This window comes from Lissotriton vulgaris, chromosome 3_1 (assembly GCF_964263255.1).
Source record: "Lissotriton vulgaris chromosome 3_1, aLisVul1.2, whole genome shotgun sequence".
Taxonomy (NCBI): domain Eukaryota; kingdom Metazoa; phylum Chordata; class Amphibia; order Caudata; family Salamandridae; genus Lissotriton; species Lissotriton vulgaris.
Window position 1 is genome coordinate 1,428,352,155 of NC_141689.1, and position 26,472 is coordinate 1,428,378,626.

The 26,472-nt window shown below is 48.7% G+C and overlaps 1 protein-coding gene across 2 annotated transcripts in view; it reads left to right on the top strand.

The window, feature by feature from the left end:
* The window catches only part of CENPC (centromere protein C), a 1,111,772-nt gene that overhangs the window by 286,050 nt on the left and 799,250 nt on the right, over positions 1 to 26,472 (top strand). For both annotated transcript variants that reach the window (XM_086961919.1, XM_086961921.1), the window contains one exon: positions 7,677 to 7,865. In XM_086961919.1, coding sequence (XP_086818045.1) covers positions 7,677 to 7,865 — 189 coding nt within the window. The remainder of the gene's footprint in view (positions 1 to 7,676; positions 7,866 to 26,472) is intronic.

A 26,472-nucleotide genomic window follows, 5' to 3' on the forward strand; every position in this document is an offset into this window, starting at 1 on the left:
CAAACTTCCTCTTAAACGGAAGAAAGACTCGGCCACCGCACCAGTTCTCTTTGAACCTGTTGAGGACTATCCACAACAAATGGTATATTCTCCAGCACAAAGAGAGGAGGACATGGGTGAAGACTACGGTCAGGCGGCCTTCACTTATCACACTGACACTGATCAGGATGAACCTCAACAGTGGTCTGAGGCTGTAGATCAAACTGTAGACCCCGATGATCCACAAGCTGCACCGGATGCTCAGTCCTACAGCGTCGAAACATCGTCAATTGAGGACACGGCGGCGTTTAACGCTTTGATAGAGAGGGCAGCCCTCAACCATGACGTGGAAATGCACGCTGAACCTGTGGAAGAAGATTTCTTGTTTGACACTTTCTCCACCTCTGAAAGATCCACTAAGACTTTACCTATGCTTAAAGGGGTCCTCAAGCATGCTGCGGACATTTTCAAGGAACCCACGAAAGCAAGGGTTATCAACCCACGGATTGAAAAAAAATATAGGCCTGCTCCAGTGGACCCCACCTACATCAAAGGCCAGCTCCCATTGGACTCCCTTGTAGTGGCCAATGCCCGCAAGAGGGCAAACTCGCAAACTAGTGGTGACGCTCCTCCTCCGAACAAAAAATCAAAGATCCTGGAGGCGTCAGGAAAGCGAGTGGCAGCACAGGCTGCTAATATTTGGAGGATTTCAAATACACAGGCCCTGTTGGCTAGATATGACAGGGCTCACTACGACACACTAGAACAGCTGTTGCAACACCTGCCTGATGTTTACAAGGAGGGAGCAGAAATTATTATACAGGAAGGGAAGTTGATTTCTAATGCATCCATCAAATGCGCACTGGATGCAGCAGACACGGCAGCTAGGGCCATCAACACTAGTGTAATGCTAAGACGTCACGCATGGCTCCGCTGTGAGAAGTTGGCCCGATATGCAACGTTCGCTATTCTAGCGACCGCTATGTATCGTTCCAACGACCCGTATGGTGTTTGGTTGTAAGTCAACCTATAGACCAGCTATCCTAGTAGCGTGGATATGAGCAGTCTAAGGCTAAAGACTCGAGAGGGCGCGTTAAGCCAGCTGTTTACCACACATGTACCCCTTGAACACCCAGTGAAAGGACACCACACAAGTGTTATGAAAATAAACAGTATATTTATTAAGAATCACAACAGCCCTGTACTCTTTATGAGGACAGGGTACTTAGCACAAACCAAATCTCTTTAGCAAATACTTTAAGTGCACAGTTAAAACAAGTGTCCGAGGACACGGAAAGGTTTAAGGCAAGTCGGAAGCGAGGGACTCGGGACCCTAGAGTAAGGAGGCTATGCAGGCACTGAAATGCCGAGTTACCTAGCCACGAGGGCTGCGGCTGCACAAGTCTTACAGGCGTCGGGGTCTTCGCTGACGAGCCAGGAGCCGGAAGAAAAGGAGTTGCTGGCCGGCGACCAGTGCTGAATAGTTCGTAGAGATCCAAGCCTGGATCGGAGATTGAAGAAACCTGAAAGCAGAGGGGACCAAGTTCGTACTACTAGCCAGTAGTCAGAGGGTACCAGGAAGGCACCAGTTGGCCGTCACCTCGACCAGGTGAGTGGGCGACGCTAGGCTCTGCAGTCTCACGGACCAGGAGGCGTTGTCGGCGACCACGGTGGAGGTGCGAGCTGTCCCACGACGGATGTCGCTGTCGGCGTCTTGAGTGGACCAGGAGGGTCCGGGGTGCTTCTCGAAAAGATGGAAGCAAGGGCCAGTCTGGAGCAACCAGACCGGCAGTGATGATTCTCGGATGTCGTCACAGAAGGACACAAGCCAGCGGCTAGTGACCAGACAACGTGCTGAGCAGCGAGCAGAAGGGCCCCACGCAGATCGTGGAGATGCTGGGGGACTGCACTTCGGAGCTGGAGCGGCTCAGGGTCGGGGCTTCTCGGACCCCAGAGCACTCACCAGAGAGTTACCTCGATGGTCGTGCTGGTTTTTAAGAGCGTGCAGGTTCTGATGATGGCCGGTCCCTCGAGGTCTCGTCGCACCCACAGGTCACAGCTGAGCTGATGACGGGGGTAGAGGTCAGAGGTGCCAGGGAAGCCGGTTCTCGTCGAGCTGGGCCGTCGGATTCCTTGAGGAAGGACTTACAGCAAACCGCAGAGTTCTTAGATGGTGCCCGCTGATGCAGGGTGACTACTCCTTAGCCACAAGGGAGAAATCTTGAGAAGAGTCTTGAAGTCCTTTCGTAGAAAGTATTCTTGATTCAAAGATGATCTAATTTGGAAGGGTCCCCGCTCCGGCCTTTATCCTAAAGAAAGGGGTGGGTACATGACTAGGTCCTGCCCTAAGGGTGGGACCAGGAAGGGGGGTAGTTACACCCCTCTCCCCTGCCGGACTTTCCCCAGGCCAGGGCTGTCGCCCCTGGAACTGGTTCTAACCGGCAGATGCGTAGTGAGCACCGGGGTGCCACTCCGCAGTCACCTTCTCGCAAAAGCCCTACCTACCCAGAATACACAAACCCTGTCTGGGACGGTGCGAACACCGCCCTCGACAGGAAACCCTTTGTCCAAGCGCTCCTCGCTGGAAGGACTCCCAGCAGCAGGAGGTCAGACTCGTGTCTGTGGTGGCAGCATCCGTTTTGTGGAGCTGAGGCTTTCGTTAACTTTAACCGGGGTTCACAGTTACGTACATGTCGTGTCCCTCTAGAAGGGCGGAATGCTAACCTCGTCGCCAGAGTTGGTGAGAGGGCAGCATCCCGATTCGTATGACACCTTACTCGACATGTCTTGATAACGCGACACCGAAGTTACCGATGTGGCACGCGTTACCATGGAACAGCCATTGGGTCTTTTCTCCGCAAGCTGCAACCGGCTCGGCTCGGGCCAGAACACAGTTCACGCGAGCCCATGCACTCTGCCTTCAGGATTGTCAAGGCCTGCCATAGGAGTGACTGATAGGGACTCGGGTGTCCATCGTATGGTTAGATATAGAGCTACTATATCTAAAGCAAAGGGTGATTACACGACTTCGCCCCAGCTGTCATGCAGCCAGTTGTGTCAAATTTAGGAGGCCAGCCAGGGGTGGCATAATACATGCTGCAGCCCCTGGCGGCCCTGGGTACACCTATGCCCTGAGTTACAGGGTCTGATAAGGTGGCCCAGTACCAATTGGTAAATGCACCTAGGGTACATATCGTAATTTAGAAAGAGAACAGCCAGGCTGTGGGTCTGATTGGCAGGCCCACAGCCAGAGAAAGTCGTAAACCAGTGAAACAAAAGCAAAAAATCTGGGTGATCATAGGATTGCAGACCCTACTCTCCTACATCCGCATCTCTGGATTCAAACCCGAGATTCAAACAACTCTGCTCAACCAGCCGGTTAACCCAGACTTCCTTTTTGGTCCCGAGGTAGACACAACACTCGAAAAAATAAAAAAGGACACTGAGACAGCGAAATCCATGGGGGCTCTGCAATCTCAGCAGTTTCGGGGCAGTTCCTTTCGTCGCTCCAGTAATAGGGGAGCCTCTAGAGGACAGGCTTTACAGCAGGCCCAGTACACCAAAGGGAGCACGCAATCCACCTATACAAGCAATACCTGGGGTGGATACCGTGGGAACAGCGCCAAAGGCAGAGGATGTGGCAATAACAACGCCAGATCCTCCGCTCCCAACAAAGTGACGCCTTGTCACTTCCCCCCGACCATCTGACACCTGTCGAGGGAAGACTCCAGCAGTTCCTGCCAGTCTGGGAAGGCATTACCACGGACAGGTGGGTGAGACGACTTATCCGATACGGCTATTGTCTAGAACTAACCTCCACCCCTCCCAACATACCCCCAAGACACTGTCCTATGTCCGCAGAGCACATGCACTTATTGCAGCAAGAAGTACTCTCCATACTGCAAAAATGGGCAATAGAGCTCGTGCCTGCAGAAGAACGAGGTACAGGGGTGTACTCTCTGTACTTCTTAATCCCAAAAAAGGACGGATCCCTGCGGCCCATTCTAGACCTCAGACCCCTCAACCTATACATACTTTCAGAACACTTTCATATGTTGACCTTACAGCAGGTCCTGCCGTTGCTCAGTCAGGGCGACTTCCTAGCGACCCTGGACCTCAAGGATGCATATTTCCACATTCCCATTCACCGAGTCACAAGAAATATCTCAGGTTCACCATCAACAATCAGCATTACCAATTCAAGGTCCTGCCTTTCGGGGTCACCACTCCCCCCAGAGTGTTCACCAAGTGCTTAGCGACTGTGGCTGCGCACCTTCGAAGACAACGCATTCATGTCTATCCCTACCTGGACGACTGGCTTGTTCAAGCCAAGTCAGCCCAGCAGTGTGCCAGCCACATGTCGCGCACAATTCACCTCCTTCACAGTCTAGGGTTCTCACTCAACTACGCAAAGTCACACCTGCAGCCCGCCCATGTGCAACAGTACCTAGGGGCAACATTGAACACTCTGACTGCAACAGCGCAGCCAAATTCTGCCAGAGTCAACAGCATGCAGCTGCTCATTCGGAGGTTCAGGCCTCAGCAATCGCTCCCAGCACAGGTGTTCATGCAGCTCATCGGTATGATGGCATCCTGCATATTCATAGTCCCGCACGCGAGACTGCACATGCGTCCCCTTCAAGAGTGCTTAGCACGACAGTGGAACCAGGCTCATGGGCATCTAAAAGACCTAGTGTTGGTGACCGGTCGTGCATACAACTCTCTGCATTGGTGGACTCCACAAAATCTTTGCAGGGGACGACCGTTCCAAGAGCCTGTCCCACAGATAGTGCTAACGACGGAAGCATCTCTCCATGGTTGGGGAGCGCATGTCCTCCATTACACGGTGCAGGGACTATGGACAACACAACAGCAGAAGATGCATATCAATCTGTTAGAGCTGCTGGCGATCTTCATGGCACTAAAAGCGTTCGAGTTGCACCTGTGCAACAAGGTCGTGTTGATCCGGACGGACAACATGACTGCCATGTATTACATCCAGAAGCAGGGAGGCACACACTCCCCGCAGCTATCTCACCTAGCCCAGAGTATGTGGAAGTGGGCCATTCAGAGGAACATCTTGCTCATGGCGGAGCATCTCCCGGGCGTAGACAACCAGATGGCGGACCTGCTCAGCAGGCACAGTCATCAGATGCACGAGTGGGAACTTCACCCCTCGGTACTCCAGCCATTCTTCCAGCAGTGGGATCATCCAGAGATCGACCTCTTCGCCACACAAGAGAACGCAAAATGCCAAAGCTTCGCCGCCAGGTTCCCACACCCGCAGTCTCAGGGCAATGCGATATGGATGAACTGGTCAGGCAGATTTGCGTACGCTTTTCCCCCAGCCCCACTCATACCGCTGGTAGCGCTCAAACTGCGGCAGCACTCCATGAAGCTCATCCTGGTTGCTCCAACGTGGGCACGGCAGGCGTGGTACACCACGTTCCTGGAACTTTCACTGGTGCCTCACCAACGGCTGCGCCTCACTCCCAGCCTCCTCACTCAGAGCCATGGAGACATTCAGCCCCCAGATCCGCAACAGTTGAACCTAGCGATCTGGCTCAACTTGCCCCCTGAGTGTATGAACATCATCAAAGAGGCAAGGCGACCTACAACTAGGGCGTGCTATGCAGCCAAATGGAAACGTTTTGTCATATACTGTTCCAACAATAACATTAATCCGCTAGATGCGTCCACGCAAAACATCATATGTTACTTGCTGCATCTGCATCAATGCAATCTAGCGTATAGTTCCATCAGGATGCATTTGGCTGCTATGGCCGCTTATCTTTAGAACAGGCAGTACCTTTCCCTCTTCAGAGTGCCTGCCATCAAATCCTTCTTGGAAGGCCTTAAAAGAGTAATCCCTCCCAGACACCCTCCTTCGCCTGTCTGGAACCTAAACATCGTTCTCACCAGGCTCATGGGGCCCATGGGGCCCCCCTTTGAGCCTCTCCATTCTTGTGAGATACAGTTTCTTACATGGAAAGTGGCTTTTCTGATAGCCATCACATCGCTACGAAGGGTCAGTGAGCTTCAAGCCCTGACAATTCAAGAGCCCTACCTGCAAATTCATGCTAATAGGGTGGTGCTGCGCACCAACCCCAAGTTCATGCCAAAGGTCATCTTGCAGTTCCACATTAATCAGAACATAGAACTGCCAGTTTTCTTTCCAAACCCAGATTCAGTGGCAGACAGAGCACTGCACACCTTAGATGTCAAAAGGGCATTCCTGTATTACATCGACAGGACAAAAGACTTTAGAAAAACTAAACAGCTGTTTGTTGCCTTCTCTCCACAACACAAAGGCAACCCTATTTCCAAATCAGGTATAGCCAGATGGATAGTTAAATGCATACAAATCTGTTATCAAAAGGCTAAACGCACTTTAACAGTTCCCCCAAGAGCGCATTCCACACGCAAGCTAGGGGCATCCATGGCTTTCCTAGGTAACATTCCTCTAGAGGATATATGTAGAGCAGCCACATGGACCACCATGCATACATTTACCAAACACTACTGCGTAGATGTACACTCCAAACAGCAGCTGCTGTTGGACAGGCTGTTCTCAGAACTCTCTTTCAGACTGCTGCAGCTGGCACGGGCAACCGCCGATAAGGAGGTAACTGCTATTTATTCTATGCACAGATATGAATTCAGCAGCCCACATGCCTCGAACGGAATATGCTACTTACCAGTATGCATCTGTTCTTGGCATGTAGGGCTGCTGACATTCATATCGCCCACCCTCCTCCCCGGCGCCTGTAGCAGCTGTAGCATTCAGAATTACTATGTAGCATGGACATCACTCACTGTATTACACTCCATCTCTGCCACAATGGCGAAAAACAATCTGAGGATGGAGAGGATGCCCATGCGCACTGTAGTCCAGGGGAGGAGCCACCTATCTCGTGATACTTCGAAGACTCTTCCAGGACAACAATGTGCAATCATCCGGACCCAACACTAGGCGGCGATCTATGCACAGATATGAATGTCAGCAGCCCTACATGCCAAGAACAGATGCATACTGGTAAGTAGCATATTCGTTCCTAGGTATTGGAACTCATGGCTAGGAGCATCTAGTTAGTCTTTTGGGATTTGATTTATCCTGTAAAAGACATATTAGTATGGTCTGGTTGTTAGCATCTCTAGCCATGTTCAAATCCCAGTTAAGATGGCAAGTTTATGATTATAGCATAGCCACTTAATATTTATATTAATGTAAAAACATCAGAGGGCAAAGATCAAAGGGCATAAATAAGAAATGCAACACTCCTGGCTGAGCGCAACAACTACAGTCACTGATCTGCATGAAAAGTGTTCTGACTGCCTTCTGTGCAAGCCTCATACTAGCTCACACTGCTGCTCACAACCAGAAAGAGGGAGCCAGGCCCATGGATCTCTAACAAAGCATCCCAGCTGGAATGACACAAGCTTTACTGTCCGATCTCCTCTGCTTTTTCAGAGTGAAGAATAGTCATAGATCTGTTGGATACTGAATACTGCCCTCTTTTTTTTAATGATTGATCTATGTGCATTTAATTTCTAAAATGTGTTTTTACAACCGTCAGTGGTAACAGTTCATAGAGGTCGGATGTATGTAGTAGGCTGTTTTATATTGACAGTAACATTTCAATCTATATAGTGGAAATATTGAGTCGGTCATTAATGTTCCCTTTTTGTGTTCATAGGTTAAGCTTCAAGGATAAAGAACCACCATTTGGAAGAAAAACACCAGCATCAAAATTAACTAAACTCAGTCAGCCTGAAGACAAAATAATTCAGACCCCCCGGTTTATTAAGATTCCAGTACCTTCTGAGTTTTCACAAAAAACTGAGCCATCTGTACACACTGCCTCAGAGAAAGATATTAGACTCAGGTAACCGGACACCTTTATTTAGTCATTTTTGTGTTACCACATTTAATTTGACATATAATCTTATGTTTGAGGCATGTGTGCTGTATATACACATACTCCTGCCATCTAGTGTATGGTCCGGATGTTTGCAAGTTGTTTTTCTTCGAAGAAGTATTTTCCAATCACGAGGTAAGGAGACTCCTCCTTTCGGTTATGGTGTGCATGGACATCGACTTCATTGTTAGAACGTATTCTTTCCGCCAGTGGGTTCGGACGTGGTTTGCGGTGCTCTGGTTTGAACACGTTCTACGGGATCCCCTCGGTACGCAACCCACTGTACCCTCGTCGGTATTGTTTGCATCGTACGTGTTTCACCACCCTCCTAGTTTCGAAAATGAGAAAAAAATCTCCATCTTCGATTGAGAAGAACGATCTTCAGCCTTCGGACCTAGCTGCGCCGTTTACTTTTACTCCATCACAAACATAGTCTCCTGCAGACGGAATGGACTCGGTGTCAATTCTGTCCTCGGTGCCACTCAAAATATCCGCACACTGACCTGCATAAAGTCTGCAACTTGTGTCTCTCACCAGAGCAAAAAGATGTACATTGCCATGCTTGTCAATCGTGAAAAAGACTTTGCGGGACCCTCTGGCTCGGCGAAGGGACATGCAGTGGGAAAACATCTAACACACCCCAGATATCTTCGGAGAAGATACTGAACAGGAAGAGACAGAAGCAACAGCAGTGGAAGAGGAGGCGGCCTTCTCAGTCCACAAGTCAGATTTGGACCTGGAGTTCATCCTAGAGTCCGAAGACGTTCCATCAGACAGGGTGCCTGCCATGAGTTCCAAAGACCCCTTGTTCACCAAGCTAACATCCACCAAACAAAATGCTTCTGGGTCACAACTGCCTTCTGACCATGGTTGGCATTGCAAGACTGCTTCCCACGCCCGCCTTCGGGCTTGGCACCGAAACAGCACACCAAGCCTTCCTGCTCGATCTGAGAAAAAACACCTTTGGCACTGAAACCTTCAGCTTCAAGGATAAAAAGAACGGGTCCAGTTTAGCAGCGAAAACAAAAGATGCCCTTCAAAAACCTCTGGAACCTATCCTGTAAATTATGAAGAAAAAACTGGATCCTAAGCAAAAGAAAACGTACATTAATCCAGATTCTTGACATACATTGGCAAAGGATGTAACACTTTCCAAAAGGAAAATTCTTTCAGAGGATACAAGCTACAAAATTCTTCTAAAGAAGAAAAAGGACATGTCTCTAAGCCCTATCCACCCTAACCCTCAATCCCCTCTATCATGTTTACCACTACCATACTCAAACCCTCTAGACATTACACACAGGGTTCTCCACACACAGAGGCTGATACAGGGGACCAGGATGAGAATAGTCCTAGTAGTCTCAGAGGGATTCAGTTCCTGTAGAAAAGAAATTAAAAAGTAGATAAGTCCTAACAAGTCGAGTAGTGTATGGAGCCAAGGGGTGTGGTTCTCTTTTGGAATTAGAGCACTCACAAACTCTTACAGGGTGTCATGCTTCATCATAGGCCTTTGCTCCTCGTCGAGATGGCGCTACAATCCTTGACGGTATAAGGAAGTGGGGAACCCAATATACCCTTGGAGGCTTGGGCAATCAATTAATAATGAGTGCAAAGATGCCTGCAAGGGATTGTTTTGAAAATTATTACTCCAGTGTAAGATATATGCAATTGATTTTATGTTCAATACCAAATGGTCTTGAACCCTTGAAATAATCTAAACGTATATGAAACTATTCAAAACATGTACAATCAATGAATATAAGGAAATTTCAAAAGCACGGGAGAGTCTTTTTCCAAAAGTACAAAGAGTTTTTTAATCTCGATAAAATTGAAAAGGGTACAGTCGTATATAACAATGCAGCAGCATCCATCAGCCTAATTTACCAGTAGGCATTAAGCAGAGCACAAATGCGTTATACTCTCGTATTATTCACAATATATCGTATGAGTTCATTATTTGGGCATACTGTCCAGTTTTAAAATGCGAGACTAACTTGCCTGCCAGTCATTTTATCACTATTGGGATATAAAAATTAGATCCACATTTAGGCGATCTATGCAATCTGAGACATTCAAAGATGGCCGCCCTTTTTTCGATAAGGGACCGAGTTGTTAGTCCCTTCTGGTTTCACACTCCTCCACTTAGAACTTCCAGGTTTCTATAGTCCATGATGGAATATAAACCGCGGTATCGCAGTAAACACAATAACCACCGGACAATCTTAAGGAGGTTCCACGAAGTTAGCAGACCCGTACTCGGTAAGCGCTAAGAAATGGCTTGGAAATATTTTGATAGTTTCATACGAATGTCAGTCAGATTTACGTTCTATTTCGTTTGTCGTCCTCAGACTTAACAGCAAGTTATTTTAACGCTACACTAAATGAAGGGTAGACCTGTACCTCGAAATTTGTAGGTAAGAGCTTCACTTGCGACTTGTGTACACATTTCACAAAATTGCTTAGGCCCCTTGATCAACTTTGTTTTTCAATAGGTACGTAAGACATATTTTTATACCATTCATGAATAATTAAGTCAAATTCATCTATGGCCAAAAATGGTTACAGCCAAGTAATTTCTGCATTAGATCTCTATGGCGACGTACAACATTTTTGCGATATTCGTTTTCGCTCTTTTGTGTAAATCAAAAATTAGATGGTGATTGGGTTGCACATCCATGTGCGACTATATTTCATCACATGTCTTAATTGGCATTCTCTTGCCTTGTTGATAGATAAACTGTATGTATTGACAGACGTCTTCCTCTGTCAATTGGATAGCTAGTAGCAGTTTTCATTGAGGTAAGCTACCTCTGCTGTATAATTCCGACTCTCGTTACCAGCATGATTCTTAGCCAAGAGTATACTGAAGAGTAATCGCCCGTAGCGATGTTTTTAGCTTGTATTTTTGAGATATTATTCTTTGCTATTGGTATGTTAGAATAATTAACCGAGCGCGTTAGTCTGATTTAAATAGCCTGGTATTCTTGACCAGTGTTATTATTATTTTTTTTTAAACGTAGGTTTTTTTTTTGTGCCCAAAACATACATAAACAATTACATTACAACTGCCAGAGCAGCCTCAAATGACGGTCGGAGACCCCCCCCAAATGCCAGCTTTTACGTGTTACGTTAATATATCAGCTCTTTACAATTAGTGCACCTAATCAAACAAAACAAAACCCATGAAACATGGCCCCTCTACCCTCTTCTATGTAAATGTATTTGAGCTTATATAGCGCACAGCTACCCACAAAGGGTTTCCTGGCGCTTGCTTAGGGAACCCGTCCTGGTATTCCCCTGTGAGATAACCCCGACAGGGTATCCACAAGGTGAAAGCCAGGCATCCCACCGCGAGGGGCCGTTGTGGAGATTAAGCAAGCTATTGCCCAGAGTCGCAGAGTGTGAACCCGTGAGTTGAGAAGGCACCGGAGCGAGAATTATCGAGTCCGTGGAATTTTTGAGCCCAAGACCCGCCGAGGCGGGGAATTGAACCCTGGTCCAGGGCCGATTTCAGCTTCTGGGTCTGCCGCCTCGAACTTTACCCTCCCTCCCTCCTCCCGCAACCCCTCATCACCAACGCGCACAACCGTGTCTGTTCCTTTGTTCATGCATGCACAGGAGTGACCATGTATTGCCCCATGTGATGTACCTGTCATGTCCCAGTACTTCCCCCTCAATCAGCTACCCATTTCGCTCAGTCGTCTTGTGACTCTCAGTGCCTGCACTAAGGTCTCCCATGCCGTTGCTGCTTCTAACGCCTTATCATTGTTCCGCCTATTCCCCAGCTGATACCTCAACGCGCTCTCACAGTTGGCCCACTTTAGGAGTTCGCTCCTCCACTTTTTGCTATTGGGATCCACAGTTGCCTTCCAATGCTTCGTGATTTCTCGTTTCGCTAGCATAAGTCCCATGTCCACAAATTTACTTGTGACTTTATTCTTGGACGTGTGAGGGAACCAGTGCAAGATGCTAATAGCCATATCGAACCCCAACTGTCTCTCTGTTATCGCATTTAGCGTATCTCCCACCTCCTTCCGAAAATTTCCCATCGCTGGGCAGGACCACAATATGTGTTCCAGCTCCACCCCCTCCTTCGTGCATCTGGGGCATGCCGCCCCTGCAATATTGAAGTATTTCCAGATTCTACCTGGCATCAAGTACGCTCTATGGAGTACGTAGAAGTGTACCAGTTGGAACCTTGCATTCCTGGTGCTCTTCCAGGCCCTTCGCACTATCTGCGTCCAGGCTGTGTCAGGGATATCTTTCCCCAAATTTGTCTCCCACTTGCCTTTCAGCGTTGTCAGGGGCGCTAATCCTTCATTGAGCATTCTGTAGTATAGACACTTGACCGCCTTGAATGTCCCAGCCGCCATCATGGTATACTGCCAGGCCATCGATGTCCGAGGTTCCAGCAGGCCTTCCCGCCAGTGCGCCTGTATCGCTCTTGTTACCGCTGCGTGCAACAAGAAGCCTCCCCTCGGTAAATCAAACCTCTCCTGGAGCGTCTGGTATGGAAGCAGAGCCCCGTCCTCGTAGAGGTCACCCAGCATTTGGAGTCCCGCCTCCTCCCATAACAGCAATTGTGACCATTCCAATCGGTATTTCGGGTGCCTATGGGTGCAATACTCCCGCCCTGCGCTGGGAGTGGTTCCAACAGAGTCTGAGCGTGTTCTCCTCCGTTAGGAAACCTCTGAGGTCTAACTTCTGTTGCAACGCGATAAGAGGATGTGGCGCGGGACTCCTCTACCTCTCTTATGTTCCGGTCCCCTAAATTTTCTGGCTATTTCTTGTGTGTAGATCTGCAGTTGGGCTGCCAGGTAATACAGCTCAAAGTCTGGGACCGCCAGTCCTCCCTCAGCCTTAGGCCGTATGAGCGTCGCCTGCGCAACTCTGCGCCTGCCCGATACCCAGAGGAAAGACACTATTAGCGATTTCAGTGATTTGAACACAGAGCTTGGTATCCACACTGGTAACGTCCTAAAATAATATAAGAAACGAGGAAGAACTATCATTTTTAAGAGGGCCACACGGCCCGTCACTGATAAAGGGAGGGTGGCCCAAAAAGCCATGCTGCCCTTCACCGCCCTCACGCCTGCGACCCACATTTCCTTCTAGCAAGTCCACCGCTTTGTGGTAAATGTGTACCCCCAGGTACTTCAAGCAGGTGGGCTCCCACCGCACCACTCGGATCATGCTGGGACGGGCTTCTCCCTGCCGTGCCGGGAACAGGCATGTCTTGGACCAGTTTACTCTCAGGCCCGAGACGTCCCCAAAGCTCGAGAGCAGCCTTTCAGCTTCTGCCATCGCCCTGTCAGCATCATCAAGGAAGAGCAGTAGGTTGTCCGCATATAGTGATACATACTGTTGACCCTCTCTGCTCTCCAGTCCTCCATAATGGGTTCCCGTCCGAATCGTGACCGCGAGGGGTTCCACTGCCAAGGCAAACAACAACGGGGACAGCGAGCACCCTTGTCTCGTCCCTCGTTCTACTGGGTATTGGGAGGAAATCAGCGTGCCTACTCTCACTCTGGCCACCGCCGACGTGTACAAGACCTTCGTCCATTGCAAATAGCCCTCTCACAAGCCAAAACGGCCCAGTGCGTTGTATAAATAGCCCCACTCCAAACTATCAAAAGCTTTCTCGATGTCTACCGACAGTATCATCGGCTTAGCCGCTTCCGGGTGGTGTTTCTCGAGTAGGCGCACCAAACGTCTGATGTTCGTGGTCGTGTTCCGCGTCGGTATGAAGCCAGCCTGATATTTCTGGACTAGCGTCGTCATGTGTTGCAGCAGTCGGGGCGCCAGTATGCTGCTCAATATTTTGTAGTCGGTGGTTAACATAGACTATGGTCTGTAAGAGGCCATGTCCTTGCTTTCCCTCCCTGGTTTCAGCAGAGATATCACTAGCGCTTCTCGCATAGAGTGGGGCAGCTGTCCCAGCTCTTTCGCCTCTCTGTAGACTTCCCGGAGTCTTGGTGCTAATAAGTCAACATATTTCCCATAGAATTCTATGGGGAGCCCGTCCAATCCTGGGGTTTTAATGCGGGCCATGTGTTAGATGGCGCCGCTAATTTCCCCCAACTCTATGTCTTTACCCAAATCCTTCGCCTGCTCCCGGTCTAGCTCCGGCAAGTGCAGCCCCTCCAGGAAGCTATCAATGGCAGGGTCTTCAGCCATGAGCTTGCTTTTATAAAGCGCCTCATAGTAGCGCATAAAGCACTGCAGTATCTCAGTTTGGGTATGAACCACCTCCTCCCGTTTTTTTTTTTTTTTTTTTTTTTATATTTTTATTGACATTTTACAACAGTTTACCCCCCCCCCCCCCACCCCGCGCCAAAAAAAAAAAATTTCATCATTTCTCATTACTCATTTACAGATGATACATATTGCAATAATAGCATTTCTTACAGAATACGATATAAAATAACAGAATCGACAAAGAAATCCTAATTTAAGACTACCAACTAAAACTTTAAGTATTTAAAGTAGGAGGAGAAGAATAAAAAAGGAAAGAACTTAACATTCGCTTCTTCAGGGCCTACTACCTTGTATTACCCCCTTATACATTTAACATCCTATCTTTCCAGTCTGATATCGGCTTCCACAGCTGTAACCCCAGTGCTCTCTCTTTTTTCCCCTTTCTAGCATAAATAGCCCTCTCAAGGTTATGCATATACAATAGCTTAGCCAGCCACTGCTGAAAAGAGGGTGCCAATTTATCGTTCCATACTGACGCTATTCAAAGACGTAGTACGGCCATTGCCACAAATATGAAACCACCTGCACTATGTTGTTGTATATTGGGTGCCTCGAGGCCTAGTATTATTACATCAGGTGTCAATTTCACTTTGAAAGCCAATGATTTATCACAGACCATTTCAATACTATTTATGAGTGGTGAGAGGATTGGGCACCCTGCGAACATGTGAATTATGTCTGCCTCTGAACTGTCGCATCGCGGGCACCTCACCCCCTGTGTTCCTCCCCACTGAGTGATCCTAGCTGGGGTATAGTAAAGTCTAAACAGAGTTTTGTAATGTTGTGCTTGTAGTGATGCCAGACATAATACCTCATGCCCCAAGGTTAGTGATTTTGTAAATATCCCTTCAGAAATTCCTAGTGCCTCCATCCATTTGGCCTCATGCTTCCCTAAGTCGTCCCCTCTATTTTCTATTAATGCTGCATACAGCCGTTTAATTGTACATGGTCGCTCTGCTTCGATCATCTGTAGTATTGGGTTCTCCTTAAATCCTGCCTGACCGCCACGTTTATTACCTAAAAAACTTCTTATCTGTAAGTACTTGAAAAAAGACCTATTACTAATCCCGAATTCCTGTTGAAGCTCTGCAAATTGCCGTACCCCTGATTCCCCCATCAAGTCTCCCATGTTTCTAATACCTTGTCTAACCCATTCTTTAAAGATTACATCCGAGAAAATATCCGAGGGTAATGTTGTGTCCCCTGCTAATCTTGTATATCCATGAAGTCTACCCAGACCGAAACTCTTCTTAAATGCCTTCCAAATCTTATTGGCGGCTTCCAATGTCTTAAACCTAGTTCGCTTGAAGTAGCTTGGCTGCGTATATCTCAGGAAAGCATTATTAGCTTCATCTCCCAAAATTAAGCCATACACTTCTAAAGACCCTGTATGTAATTCCTCCTCTCCTTCGATCCCTCCCAGTAAACAGTTCATTTGTTGCAGAGCCGCTGCCCAATAATACATCCTGAGGTCTGGTAGAGTCCATCCTCCCTTATCATAAGGTAGTGACATGTATTTCAGTGCCCTCCTTGTCTTCCCTTGTGCCCATACGAAGCGATTTACCATATTCTCTAGTTTCTTAAACCATATCAAATTAAAAAACAGCGGAATTGTTCTAAACAAGTATAACACTTTGGGTAGCAGGTTCATTTTCACATAATTAAACCTTCCAACAAGTGTCATGTGCAGATTGTGTATCCTATCCAGGTCTTTTTTCGTTTTTGTGAAAATAGGAGTGATATTGATTTCCACCAACTTTCCTAAATCTGCTGTGATAACAATACCCAAGTATTTACCTTCATTAACCACCCGTGTGTCTGTGCAATCTGTATGTGCGTTTTTAATAATTTGTGTCTTATTTTTATTCAATGCATAACCCGCTATTCGCCCAAACAGCTCTGCCTCTGATTCTATTTCCCTTATCGCATCCATTGGGTTGGGTGTTATAACCGCTATGTCGTCTGCATACGCAAGAACCTTTATATCTCCCCTCTTAGAAAGTAGTGGTTCAATTCTTGCGTTTTGTTCTAATTTATATATTAGAGGGTCTATATACATTGCAAACAACAAAGGTGAACAGGGGCACCCCTGTCTTGTGCCCCTGGTAATATTAAAAGGTTTCGTGCGACCTGTATTTATCCTGACACTTGCTGTTGGATTTGAGTAGAGTGCTTGTATTACTTTGATAAATGTTTCGCCCACTCCCCCTCTTCTCAAAACAGCCCATAAATACTCCCATGCTACCCTGTCGAATGCTTTCTCAGCGTCGAGTAACAAAGTGGCCATTGGTTTCCCTTCCCCTTCCTGAATATCAAACAGTGTTATCATTTTCCTTACATGTGTTGTGGTATCTCTGTGAGGTATGAACCCGTGTTGATTGACACTCACCAGTTGAGTGATTACCCTGGCGAATCTAGCTGCTTTATCTTTGAGAATATTTTGGTATCTGCATTGATTAATGTAATGGGTCGATATGATCCAGGTTCTATCGGATCCTTCCCTTTTTTTAGTAAGATTACAATGTCTGCTCCCGCCCAACTGCCTGGGATTGCCTTCCCTTGCTGAATTCCTTTGAAAGTTCTCGCTAAGTCTTTGAATATTGATGGTAAAAATATTTTATAAAATTCTCCTGGAATCAGATCAGGTCCAGCTGCTTTCCCATTTGGTAAGCCCAGTATTGCATCATTTATCTCCTCATCGCTTAAGTCATTATCCAGATATTCTCTATCCTCTTCGCTAAGTACTTTACCCGGGATGTTGTCTAGATACTGCTCTATTTCACTCCTATCCCGGACTAACTCCTCCTTATATAACCTGCTATAATATGCCCTAAATACCTCAGCGATTCCCTTATCATCAATGATTATCTGACCTGTCTCGTCTTTAATTTCCTTGATTTCACTTTTAGCTACTCTTTGTCTTGTTCGTGCAGCTAGCGTGCGTCCTATTCTTTCACTGAATTCGTAACTCCTCTCTCTCTGCGTGTCATACAATCTAGCGGCCCTAATCGCCACTTCTTCCAGAGCCGCTGCCCTAGCTGCTGTTACTTCTAGAAGTCGTTCAGTGAGTCCCCGCTGTTCAATGGTAGCTAACTCAAGGCGTGCTTCTGCCAAAATCAGAGCGTTGTTCAACCGATCTCTTTCTATTTTTTCCCTCCTCTGTTTAGCAATGGAATAGCTAAGCGTCTCCCCTCTAATACGGGCCTTGAATGTATCCCAAGCATTCCCAACGTTGGTACTCCCTCTATTAATATCCCAGAATTGTTTAATCCATGCGTGCATGTATGGAACATAATCGTCTTTCAACAAACCCCTTTCGAACGTCCATGATCCCACCACCTTCTTAAAACCTACTCCTTCAATTGTTAATTTTAGAGGGTTGTGATCTGACAATATACGTGGTAATCTCTCAATTGTTGCATTATTTAATAGTACCCGTGATATAAAAAAATAATCTAACCTAACGCATTTGTGGTGAGGTGCTGAATAAAATGTATATCCAGGATCTGACTGTTTCTTGGCCCCCCATACATCATACATTCCATTGTTTCTTACTAGACTCTGTATTGCCCTGCAGACTCTTTTCTTTCTTCCCTTATATTGCCCTGTTGTATCTATATCTAGCCCCTTGGCCCCGTCAATATTAAAGTCTCCTGCCAGGATCACCCGTGACGCCCAAGAAGGCAACTCAGTATCCAAAAAGAGGAACAACTCTGGGTCATCCTCGGTTGATCCATAAACAGAGCCTATGGTAACCCACTCCTCTCCTATAAAACACTCAATCAGGGCACATCTCCCCCACTCATCCTCGAACCTCTTCCTTGCTTTAATGTCTGTATGTTTGGTTAGTACAGCCACTCCTCTAATTCTCGCCCCTTGTTTTGAATGTACTAGTACCCTGAATCCCAGTTGTTCCAATAAGAATAACCTATTCCCTTCTACCTGTGTCTCTTGTAAGCATATAAAATCAGCCCCAGTATTCTTTAACAGTGCCAGACGCTGTCTTTTTAATTAGTCATTCAACCCACACACGTTCATAGTAATAATTTTAATACTCCCACTCATGGAGGGTTATGTAGGCTTTCCTTACGACCTCGTAATCCCATTGTATTTTCTTTGCAAATGTTATAGTCGATATGCTCTTTTGTTTGTTTCCACTCTTCCCACTTTTTTTGATAGGTGTTTACTTCATCTACTCCTTCTACCTGTGCTACATCAACTTGCATTGCTACTTGAGATTGCTGTGCTAATTGTATCATCTGTGTTACATACTTTGTCTTTTGTGGTTTCATCACTGTCTCCCCCTTATTGGCGCTCCCCTTCCCCCTCCCCTGCCCACAGGCAACTAGGTCAATCCTGACCTATGTATGACTGGTTCCCGACCCCCTTGAGTGGAGCCGCCCCTCCCCTCTCTTCCTGTAGTAATAAATGTGGTTGCAGAAAAAACAAAAAGAGAAAAGAGTCCTGCCGAGTCTATACTAAAAAATATACAAATAATCTAACCCTTCACCTCTTAAATTCTAAACCTATTCAATACAATACAACACAACTCAGGCTTCCTCCTCCCTCCCCCCTTTTCCCTCTTTTTCATTTTTTTATTTTTTTGGGGATATTGTTTATCTTCTTCTTTTCTCCTTTAACTCAGACAGGAAACTCTGTGCTTTAATCTCTGAGAAGAACATTCTCGTGTGGCCCTCTATTATTACTTTCAACCTTGCGGGGTACAGGAGGTATGCCTCACACCCAGCTTTCTGGAATGGATCTATCAATTGTCGCAACCCCCATCTCCTCTCCACTGTGGCATGGCAAAAATCCGGGCGAGCGAAGAATGAGTTCCCTTTGAAGGCCCGGCGATCTTGTGGTCTTGCACTATCCATAATGGCTTGTCTTGCCAGAAAGTTCCCTATATATACCAACATAGCTCTTGGTCTCTCACTCTGATTGGCACCATAGGACTTCTTGATTGTCAGCGGAAATCTGTGTGCCCGTTGTACCTCAACTTCCCAATTCCAAGCTCTGGAAATGCTTCTTTTAACAGTGTGACTACGTAGGCCCTGGGGTTCTGCTCCTCTACCCCCTCCGGAATCCCTAGAAGTCTTATATTGTTCCTCCTCTGCCTATTTTCCGCATCCTCAGCCTTCCATTGTAAATCCTCATTGAATTTCTCCTGTGCTGTCTTAAACTCTTTCCACTGTGAGACTTCATCCTCCAATTGGCCAGTTCTCTCTTCCACTTCTGTCATTCTGCCTGCCATCTCCGCATATAACTTATTCACTTTACACAATGACCCCTCGATCTTCTTACTTGTCCGTTTTGCCCTTTTAGCTTCAGCCCTCACCTCTTCCTGCATTTGCCTAAGAGTGGCGTAAAGCATCTCCATAGTAGGTCCCTGTCCTTGACCTTGGAATTGAGAGCCCGAACCTGAGGGTCTATTATGCCTGGACCTAGCTCCCCCTTCCTCCTGGTACATCCTTGAGGTAGCTGAGTAGTCCCATATCAGATTATTCGGTCTCTCAGTAAGTCTGGTACTGGATCTTCTTTGCGTTTTCCTAATATTCTGTTGCTTCCTTCTTACAACTGTCTGCTTCTCAACACTATCATCCGTGGAAGACTGCGTGCGCCCTGTATGACCTGTCTGACCTGTCTCTGACTCAGTGTCCGTCTCGCTTCCCTGATCTGAGGAAGATGCCTCCGACTCTTCTATACTTCCATCTAAATCAGTTATTTCAGAGTCGAGTATGTCCCCCTTCTTTTTATGTACTTCTGTTGTCTTGCCTATTTCAATAGTTTCCTCATTCAGAGAGAAGAAGATGTCGTCTCCTGGGGTCCCTGGTGGTAAACTCGGTAATGTGTCTGCTGCCCCCACTGTCAATGCTGGAGCCTTACCCCTCCCTTCAAGCCTCTTCTGCTCATGTACCTTATCTATTTTGTCTTCTTGAGGAGTGACGCTGTTGGGGGTGTCTGCTGAATCAGCTGCAGCTACAGTTTCTGTAGTTTGATTGTGCCCTGAGGTAGTGGCGGAGTTGACTGACAGTGGTGCGCTATTAATATTCATATTAATAAAAGCGTTTTCTCCTGAAGATCCTGCTCCACTGTTACTCTGATTATTATGCTCAGTCATGATACCCTCAGACTCCTTCGCCCCATTCAAATCACCTGCATTCTTGCCTTGGTTTGGAACTGTGTTCACCAATGTTTTTGCTGGGATTCCCCCCTCCAGTCCTGCATTTTCCCCTTCCGCTCTTATCTTCACAGAATCAGGCAGATCCTTACCGGATTCGGTCTCCGTCTGGATACTAGGGCCACTTAACAGTGCCTCTGCGTCTGGTTCTGTAACTCCCTCCGCCCTGTGATCGTCTATGCTGGACCCGGCTTCCCTCGGCACTTGCGCTGACCCGACTTGTTCTGACTCTGCCACCTCCTTCTCTGTCTCTCCAGGAGCCGCGTCTCGTGGTGATGGCGATGGCGTCTTGTTAACCACTGCATCAGCTGGGGTTGGGGTCCTGTTTCTGTCTGTGGATGTCTCCCTGCCAAAGGATTCGACCAAGGTAGGCTGCCTCAGAGCGCCTCTTCCTGCTCTGGGTGTTGATTCCTTTGACGCCGACACTTTCTCTGCTGCCTCCGCTCTGTGTGCTTTTTTCTCCGCGCGACCTGCATTGGCGGCTGCTGCAATTGCCCGGCGCTCCGCTCTCTGCTCGGCTCTCAACTCAGCCTCGCGCTCCTTCTCTTTCTTTCTCAGCTCTCTCTTCTTGGCAGCTGAGTCCATCTCGGCATCTGTCTCCAGGTTCTTCGTTCTGGCGGTTTGCTTTCTCGTCGTAATCTGCGAGGGCATACTCTGCTTGCTCTCGCGTTCTGAAAGTACTGTAATTTATTCAGCCACTACCTCGGCCCTGAGGTAACTGGCAATAAACTTTAGTAGCCGCTCTGCCAAGACAACTCGATTATAGATTGATTCTCCCAACTGTAAGAAGGTTACAGTAGCGACTCCTTTATTCCCATTTTTACTCAACATCTGTGCACTTGAAAACTCTCGTCTGCATCTGCATATTTTCGCTGTTCACTCCATGAGAGGGGAGAGGAAAAAGCAGCCTCTCACTCAGTGGGTCGGTCCGCGGCCATCTTGCCTCAGACTCTTAACTCCCGTTTCTAAAGCTAAGATGGGGGAACTTCGCTTCGTGGGGTTGGCCAACCAGGCCAGCAGAGTTCCCGCCTTATCACCCTCCGCGTGGATCTTCATCGTGTAAGCCTTATGGTCAAAGCTACGTAACCGCTCCATTTCGGCCGCCACCGCTTCTTTCGCTGCACTAAGCTCTTCCTGTAGTTCAGGGTGGCCAGGCCTTGATAATTCTGTCTCGCGCAGTTTAGTTTCAGCCTGGTCTAGGTCGCTTAAGAGTGTCTTCCGCACTCCCGCATGTTTCCCTATGCAGAGCCCCCTGACAACTACCTTGAAGGCAACCCATCCGTTGCCCTCATTGCAGTCGTGCCAGCTTTTTCCGCAAAATATTGGGTGATCCCTTTCTCAAGCGCGGTATGGAAAAGCGGATCCTCTAGCGTTTCAGGGCACAATTTCCAAGTGGGGACACATGAGATCTCAGTCATCCACTGCATGGTGACTAACAATGGGTTGTGATCGGATATCGTTCTGGTTAAATATTCAGTACGGGCAATAGTTGGCATGACTGTGGGGAGCACAGCACTGCATCTAATCTGACGTGCAGCTTGTGCATGCCAGAAAAATAGGAGTAGTCTCGGTCCCCTGGGTGGTGCTCGTGCCAGGCGTGTCTTAACCCCCATCGTGTCTGCCATTCCAGCCTAGACTTGGTCAGGCGATGTATCGGGGAATCGGCCAGGGGGGATGCGACCTATGCATGGTGACTAACAATGGGTTGTGATCGGATATCGTTCTGGTTAAATATTCAGTACGGGCAATAGTTGGCATGACTGTGGGGAGCACAGCACTGCATCTAATCTGACGTGCAGCTTGTGCATGCCAGAAAAATAGGAGTAGTCTCGGTCCCCTGGGTGGTGCTCGTGCCAGGCGTGTTTTAACCCCCATCGCGTCTGCCATTCCAGCCTACCCTTGGTCAGGCGATGTATCGGGGAATCGGCCAGGGGGGATGCGACCTATCTAGGGGGACGTCCGTCACTGAATTGAAGTCTCCCACCATCACCAGAGGGCTCGTGCGGTAGTACGCCAAAGACCCAGACATCCGCGCCAGAAAATTCAACTGATCAACATTAGGTGCATACACACTACAGAAGGCAATGTCCTTACCTCGTAATTTCCCTGCAATAGCTACAAACCTTCCCTCAGGGTCTTTCGTCTGTCTAGTCACCTGGAAAGGAACCCCCGCTCTAATCCAGATCAGTACACCTCTAGCAAACGCAGAGTATGTGGTGTTGTATACTTGGCTCCGCCATCTACGTTATAGCGCTATCCCCTCAGCTTTCGTTAAGTGAGTTTCTTGGAGTAGTGCAATGTGTACTCCCCTGCGAACCATATAGGTGTGGATCTTATGCCGTCGTGTCATAGTATGAAGTCCTCTCACATTCCAGGTTATACATCTCAAATTAGCTGATTCACCCATTCTCCTATAGTGTCCTGTGCATTTGAAGTCCTACCCCTAACGTTGCGTCAGTGATTATGCCTCCCCAACTCCACCCCGAACATCTCAACCCTCCCCTCCCCCCAAGAACAGGACCTAGCAACTCCCATCTAGTTCCCATCCAAACCATGACATCCACCAAACAACTGTTAAGCCCAACAGCAGACGCTGCGGGCATGCCTTAAGAGCAATTAGGGGGGCCTAGTTGCCAACAGGCCGACGCCCTGCTACGCCAGATCCCACTGTGCAGCTGAGCCCTCTATAAAGAGGTCCCCCGGGCGCTCCCCACCCCTGCAGCAACACAAAAATAAAAAACCCCTCCGATAATTCACGCTTGGGAGTTAAATTTGGGTCCAAGTCCACAAGCAGGTCAGCCCTCCAGGTTTCTTTGCCCAGCTGCCCCTCAGCTACCCCCCCCCCCCCCCCTACCTTTACTCCCATTCCAAACCTGCGGCAGGAAGTCCAGCAAGTCCAGCACGGCCCTCCACAATACAGCCCAGCAGTTACCTCAGCCTTCGTCCAGCATCCCGTTCGCCGTTGCGGGCGTGACCTCCGGCAGGCGTGCACTGTCCTCTTCTGACTGTTCAGCGTCCGAGCCATCTTTATCTTTGTCGGAGTCCGTTCTTTCTGGAGATTGTCGTCCTGATGTGCCCGACAGTGCCGTCACCGAATCCAGGGCATCTTGCTGCTCCGCCGCTACCTGTCGCAGTAATGGTCTCCCCAAGCTCCTCTGTTGACGTCGGAGCCTCCGTGACTTCCTCTGTTGCAGAAGGTCTGTCGGGACCCGTGCTTTTCGTTTTTTGCCATCCTTCCCCGCCCTGTAGCGTTCCAGTCATGCACAGTCCTCCTCCGGGGTGTCACAGAAGGTGGTCGAGCCGTCCACTATGATTCACAGCCTGGCCGGAAACAGCAATGAGTATTGTAGATTTTGGTTCCTGCCACGTTTCTTTGCTTTATTTGTGATGTGTTGTGGATATCCGCGGTCTCTCAGTTTGGTTGTAAGGTCATTGGCCTGTCTCTTAAAATCAGTCACGTTGCTGCAGTTCCTCCTTAATCGCAGGTACTGTTCATACGGGAGGTTCTCCCTCAATGGCCTGGGATGGAAACTGGAGAAGTGTAATATAGAGAGTTGCGTGCTGTGGGTTTGAAATGCGTCTTGCTTTTCAGGTGGCCTTCCTGCGCCTCCATGTCAAGGTCTAAAAACGTGGTTTTTAGGGGGTCAAAGCTGTATGTGAATTTTAGGTTGCTCTCATAGGTGTTGAGCCATTGGCAAACAGCGGTCACCGTCTCGCTGTTGCCTTCCCAGATCATTAGGATATCATCTATATAGCGTTTATAGAATTTGATCTCTGGGATTTTAGGTGTGTCATCGGTAAAGATGTGCTGTGTTTCAAAATGATGTACGTATAGGCCTGCTATGCTGGGAGCGAACACGCTCCCCATTGAAGTACCGTACTTTTAGGTTTAAAGTATTTTATTGAAGCAGGGTGGGGCAGGACACAATAGGGCAAGGAACAGGTAAACCACAGGAACCGCACAATCAGTGCGCATTATACAGCAAGTACAACAATACAGTCACAACTTTGCAAGAGGCTTCATCCGACTCGGGAGCACAGTTTTCGCACCTGTGGTCACATACAAAGAACTAGGGGGGGGGGGGAAGGGGGAGGGAAGGAAGGACGGGATAGGGGAAAGGAAGAGAAAATCAGGAGGGGGGGGACAAAGAAAAAATAAGGGAAAAAAGGAAAGAGGGAAGGGGAAGGGGGGGAAAAGAAGAAGAAAAAAAAAAAAGGGGGGGGGGGGTGAAGGGTGGGGAAGCATCCCCGCTCCAAAAACCTACCCAACCAAACAGAACCCCCAACTACCATACCCCGACCCACCCCCTGTACTGTGCCATTATCTACAGCCTCCTCTTCATTCAGCTCTCCAATAATCCCCGCTATGCAGTATCGACCCCGCCCGTTCAGACAGGTGGGTCCGGTGGCAGCGTCAGCCTTAACAACCTAAGGTATCTGGGGCAAGTGATCTCCCGAAACTCGGAACATAACAGGCTGTGAAAGGGCGCCCACAGTTCCTCAAAGGTATCAGTATCTCCCAGGGCTACTAAGGACATCTTCTCCATTCCAAGGACATGCCATAATCTATGCAGCCAGCCAACTACAGAGGGAAGCGTGGTAGTGCGCCAGTGTACGAGAATAGTCTGCACCGCTGACCCCAGAGCAATCGCGATCTGTCTACCCCTCTTAGACCTAAGGGGATACATCAACCCATTTGGTAACCCTAGCAGAACATAGGCAGGGAACCTCGGCAATTCTATCCCAAAGCATTTGTCCACCTCACCCAGGACCTCTTCCCAATAAGGAGCTAGTAGGGGGCAGTCCCACAGGATGTGTGTTAGTGTACCAGTGTTGCCACAGTTGCGCCAGCACGTCCCTGGTATTGCCCTGTCCATCTCGTGCAGTTTCTCCGGAGTGCGGTACCAGTAGGTCGAGATTTTAGTGAAGGTCTCCGTAAGACCCGTGTGATAGGCCGAGTGACGCGCGCGGAAGGAGATATGTTCCCATTCCTTGTGACTCAACACTCGCCCGAGCTCCCTTTCCCACCGTTCCCGACCGGGGTTGTGAATGTGAAAAGAGGGGGTCTGCAGCATTTTATACAGGTCTGAGATCAGTTTAGCGTCCGACGTGCGAGTGATTAACCAGCGCTCATACGCCGTGATTTCCCGGTGTGCCGCATCGCGCACCTGGGGTTGTAATGCCCAATGACGCGCCTGCATGTATCGCATGCGCTCCGCCTCTGGGAGGCCATAATCCCGCCTCAAGTCCTGGAAGGGGACAACTCCCTCAGGGCTGTACAAGTGATACAAAGTGCAGCAGCGGGCCACCCGCCAGCGCTCAAAAGCACCCTGCTCCATCCCGGGGCCGAAGTCCGGGTTGCCAATGAGCGGCGTAAAGGGAGAGGGGAAGGTAGTAAGCTCGTACCTGGCAGCCACCGAGTCCCACGTCCGGAGCGGGACCCGCGTCACCAGAGACGCATAGAGGTTAGGAGGTCGATGGGTCCGCTTCAAGAATGGTATTTCCTGTAGCGTCCTACCCGCCACTGCCTGATCCTGGAACAGCCAGTGCTTGTCAGACTCCCACCGGCTCCATTCCACCAGATAGCGGAGTTAGGCGGCCTGGAAATATTTCCGCAAGTCCGGTATCCCCAGCCCCCCAGATTCGGGCGTCAGCATAGCGATACTCCTCTTGATCCTCGGCTTGCGGCCCTGCCATACGAACCGCGCAATGGCAGTCTGTGTCTCCGCAAGCCACCCCGCGGGGGGCTGGAGCGGCAACGCTCTGAAAAGGTAAAGCACCTGAGGCAGGAGGGTCATCTTCACCGCGGCCACCCTACCCAGTAGCGACAACGTACCCTTATCCCACCGGCCTAATTCCTCCCTGATTTTCGTGCCCAAAGCCGCATAATTGGCCGTGACCATCTCTGGGAGGGAGGGCGCCAACAGGATCCCCAAGTACGGGATCCGGTCCTTGGACCAGCTCAGAGGGTAAAGCCTCTGTAATTCCGCTCTAGTGGCGTTAGTAAGCGAGATGTCAAGGGCAGCCGACTTCCCCAGGTTCACCTTGAAGCCCGCCACAGCGGCGAATAAGTCCAGTTCCTCTACGCAAGCCGGCAGCGACCTCCGCGGGTCATCTAGCGTCAGAATGACATCA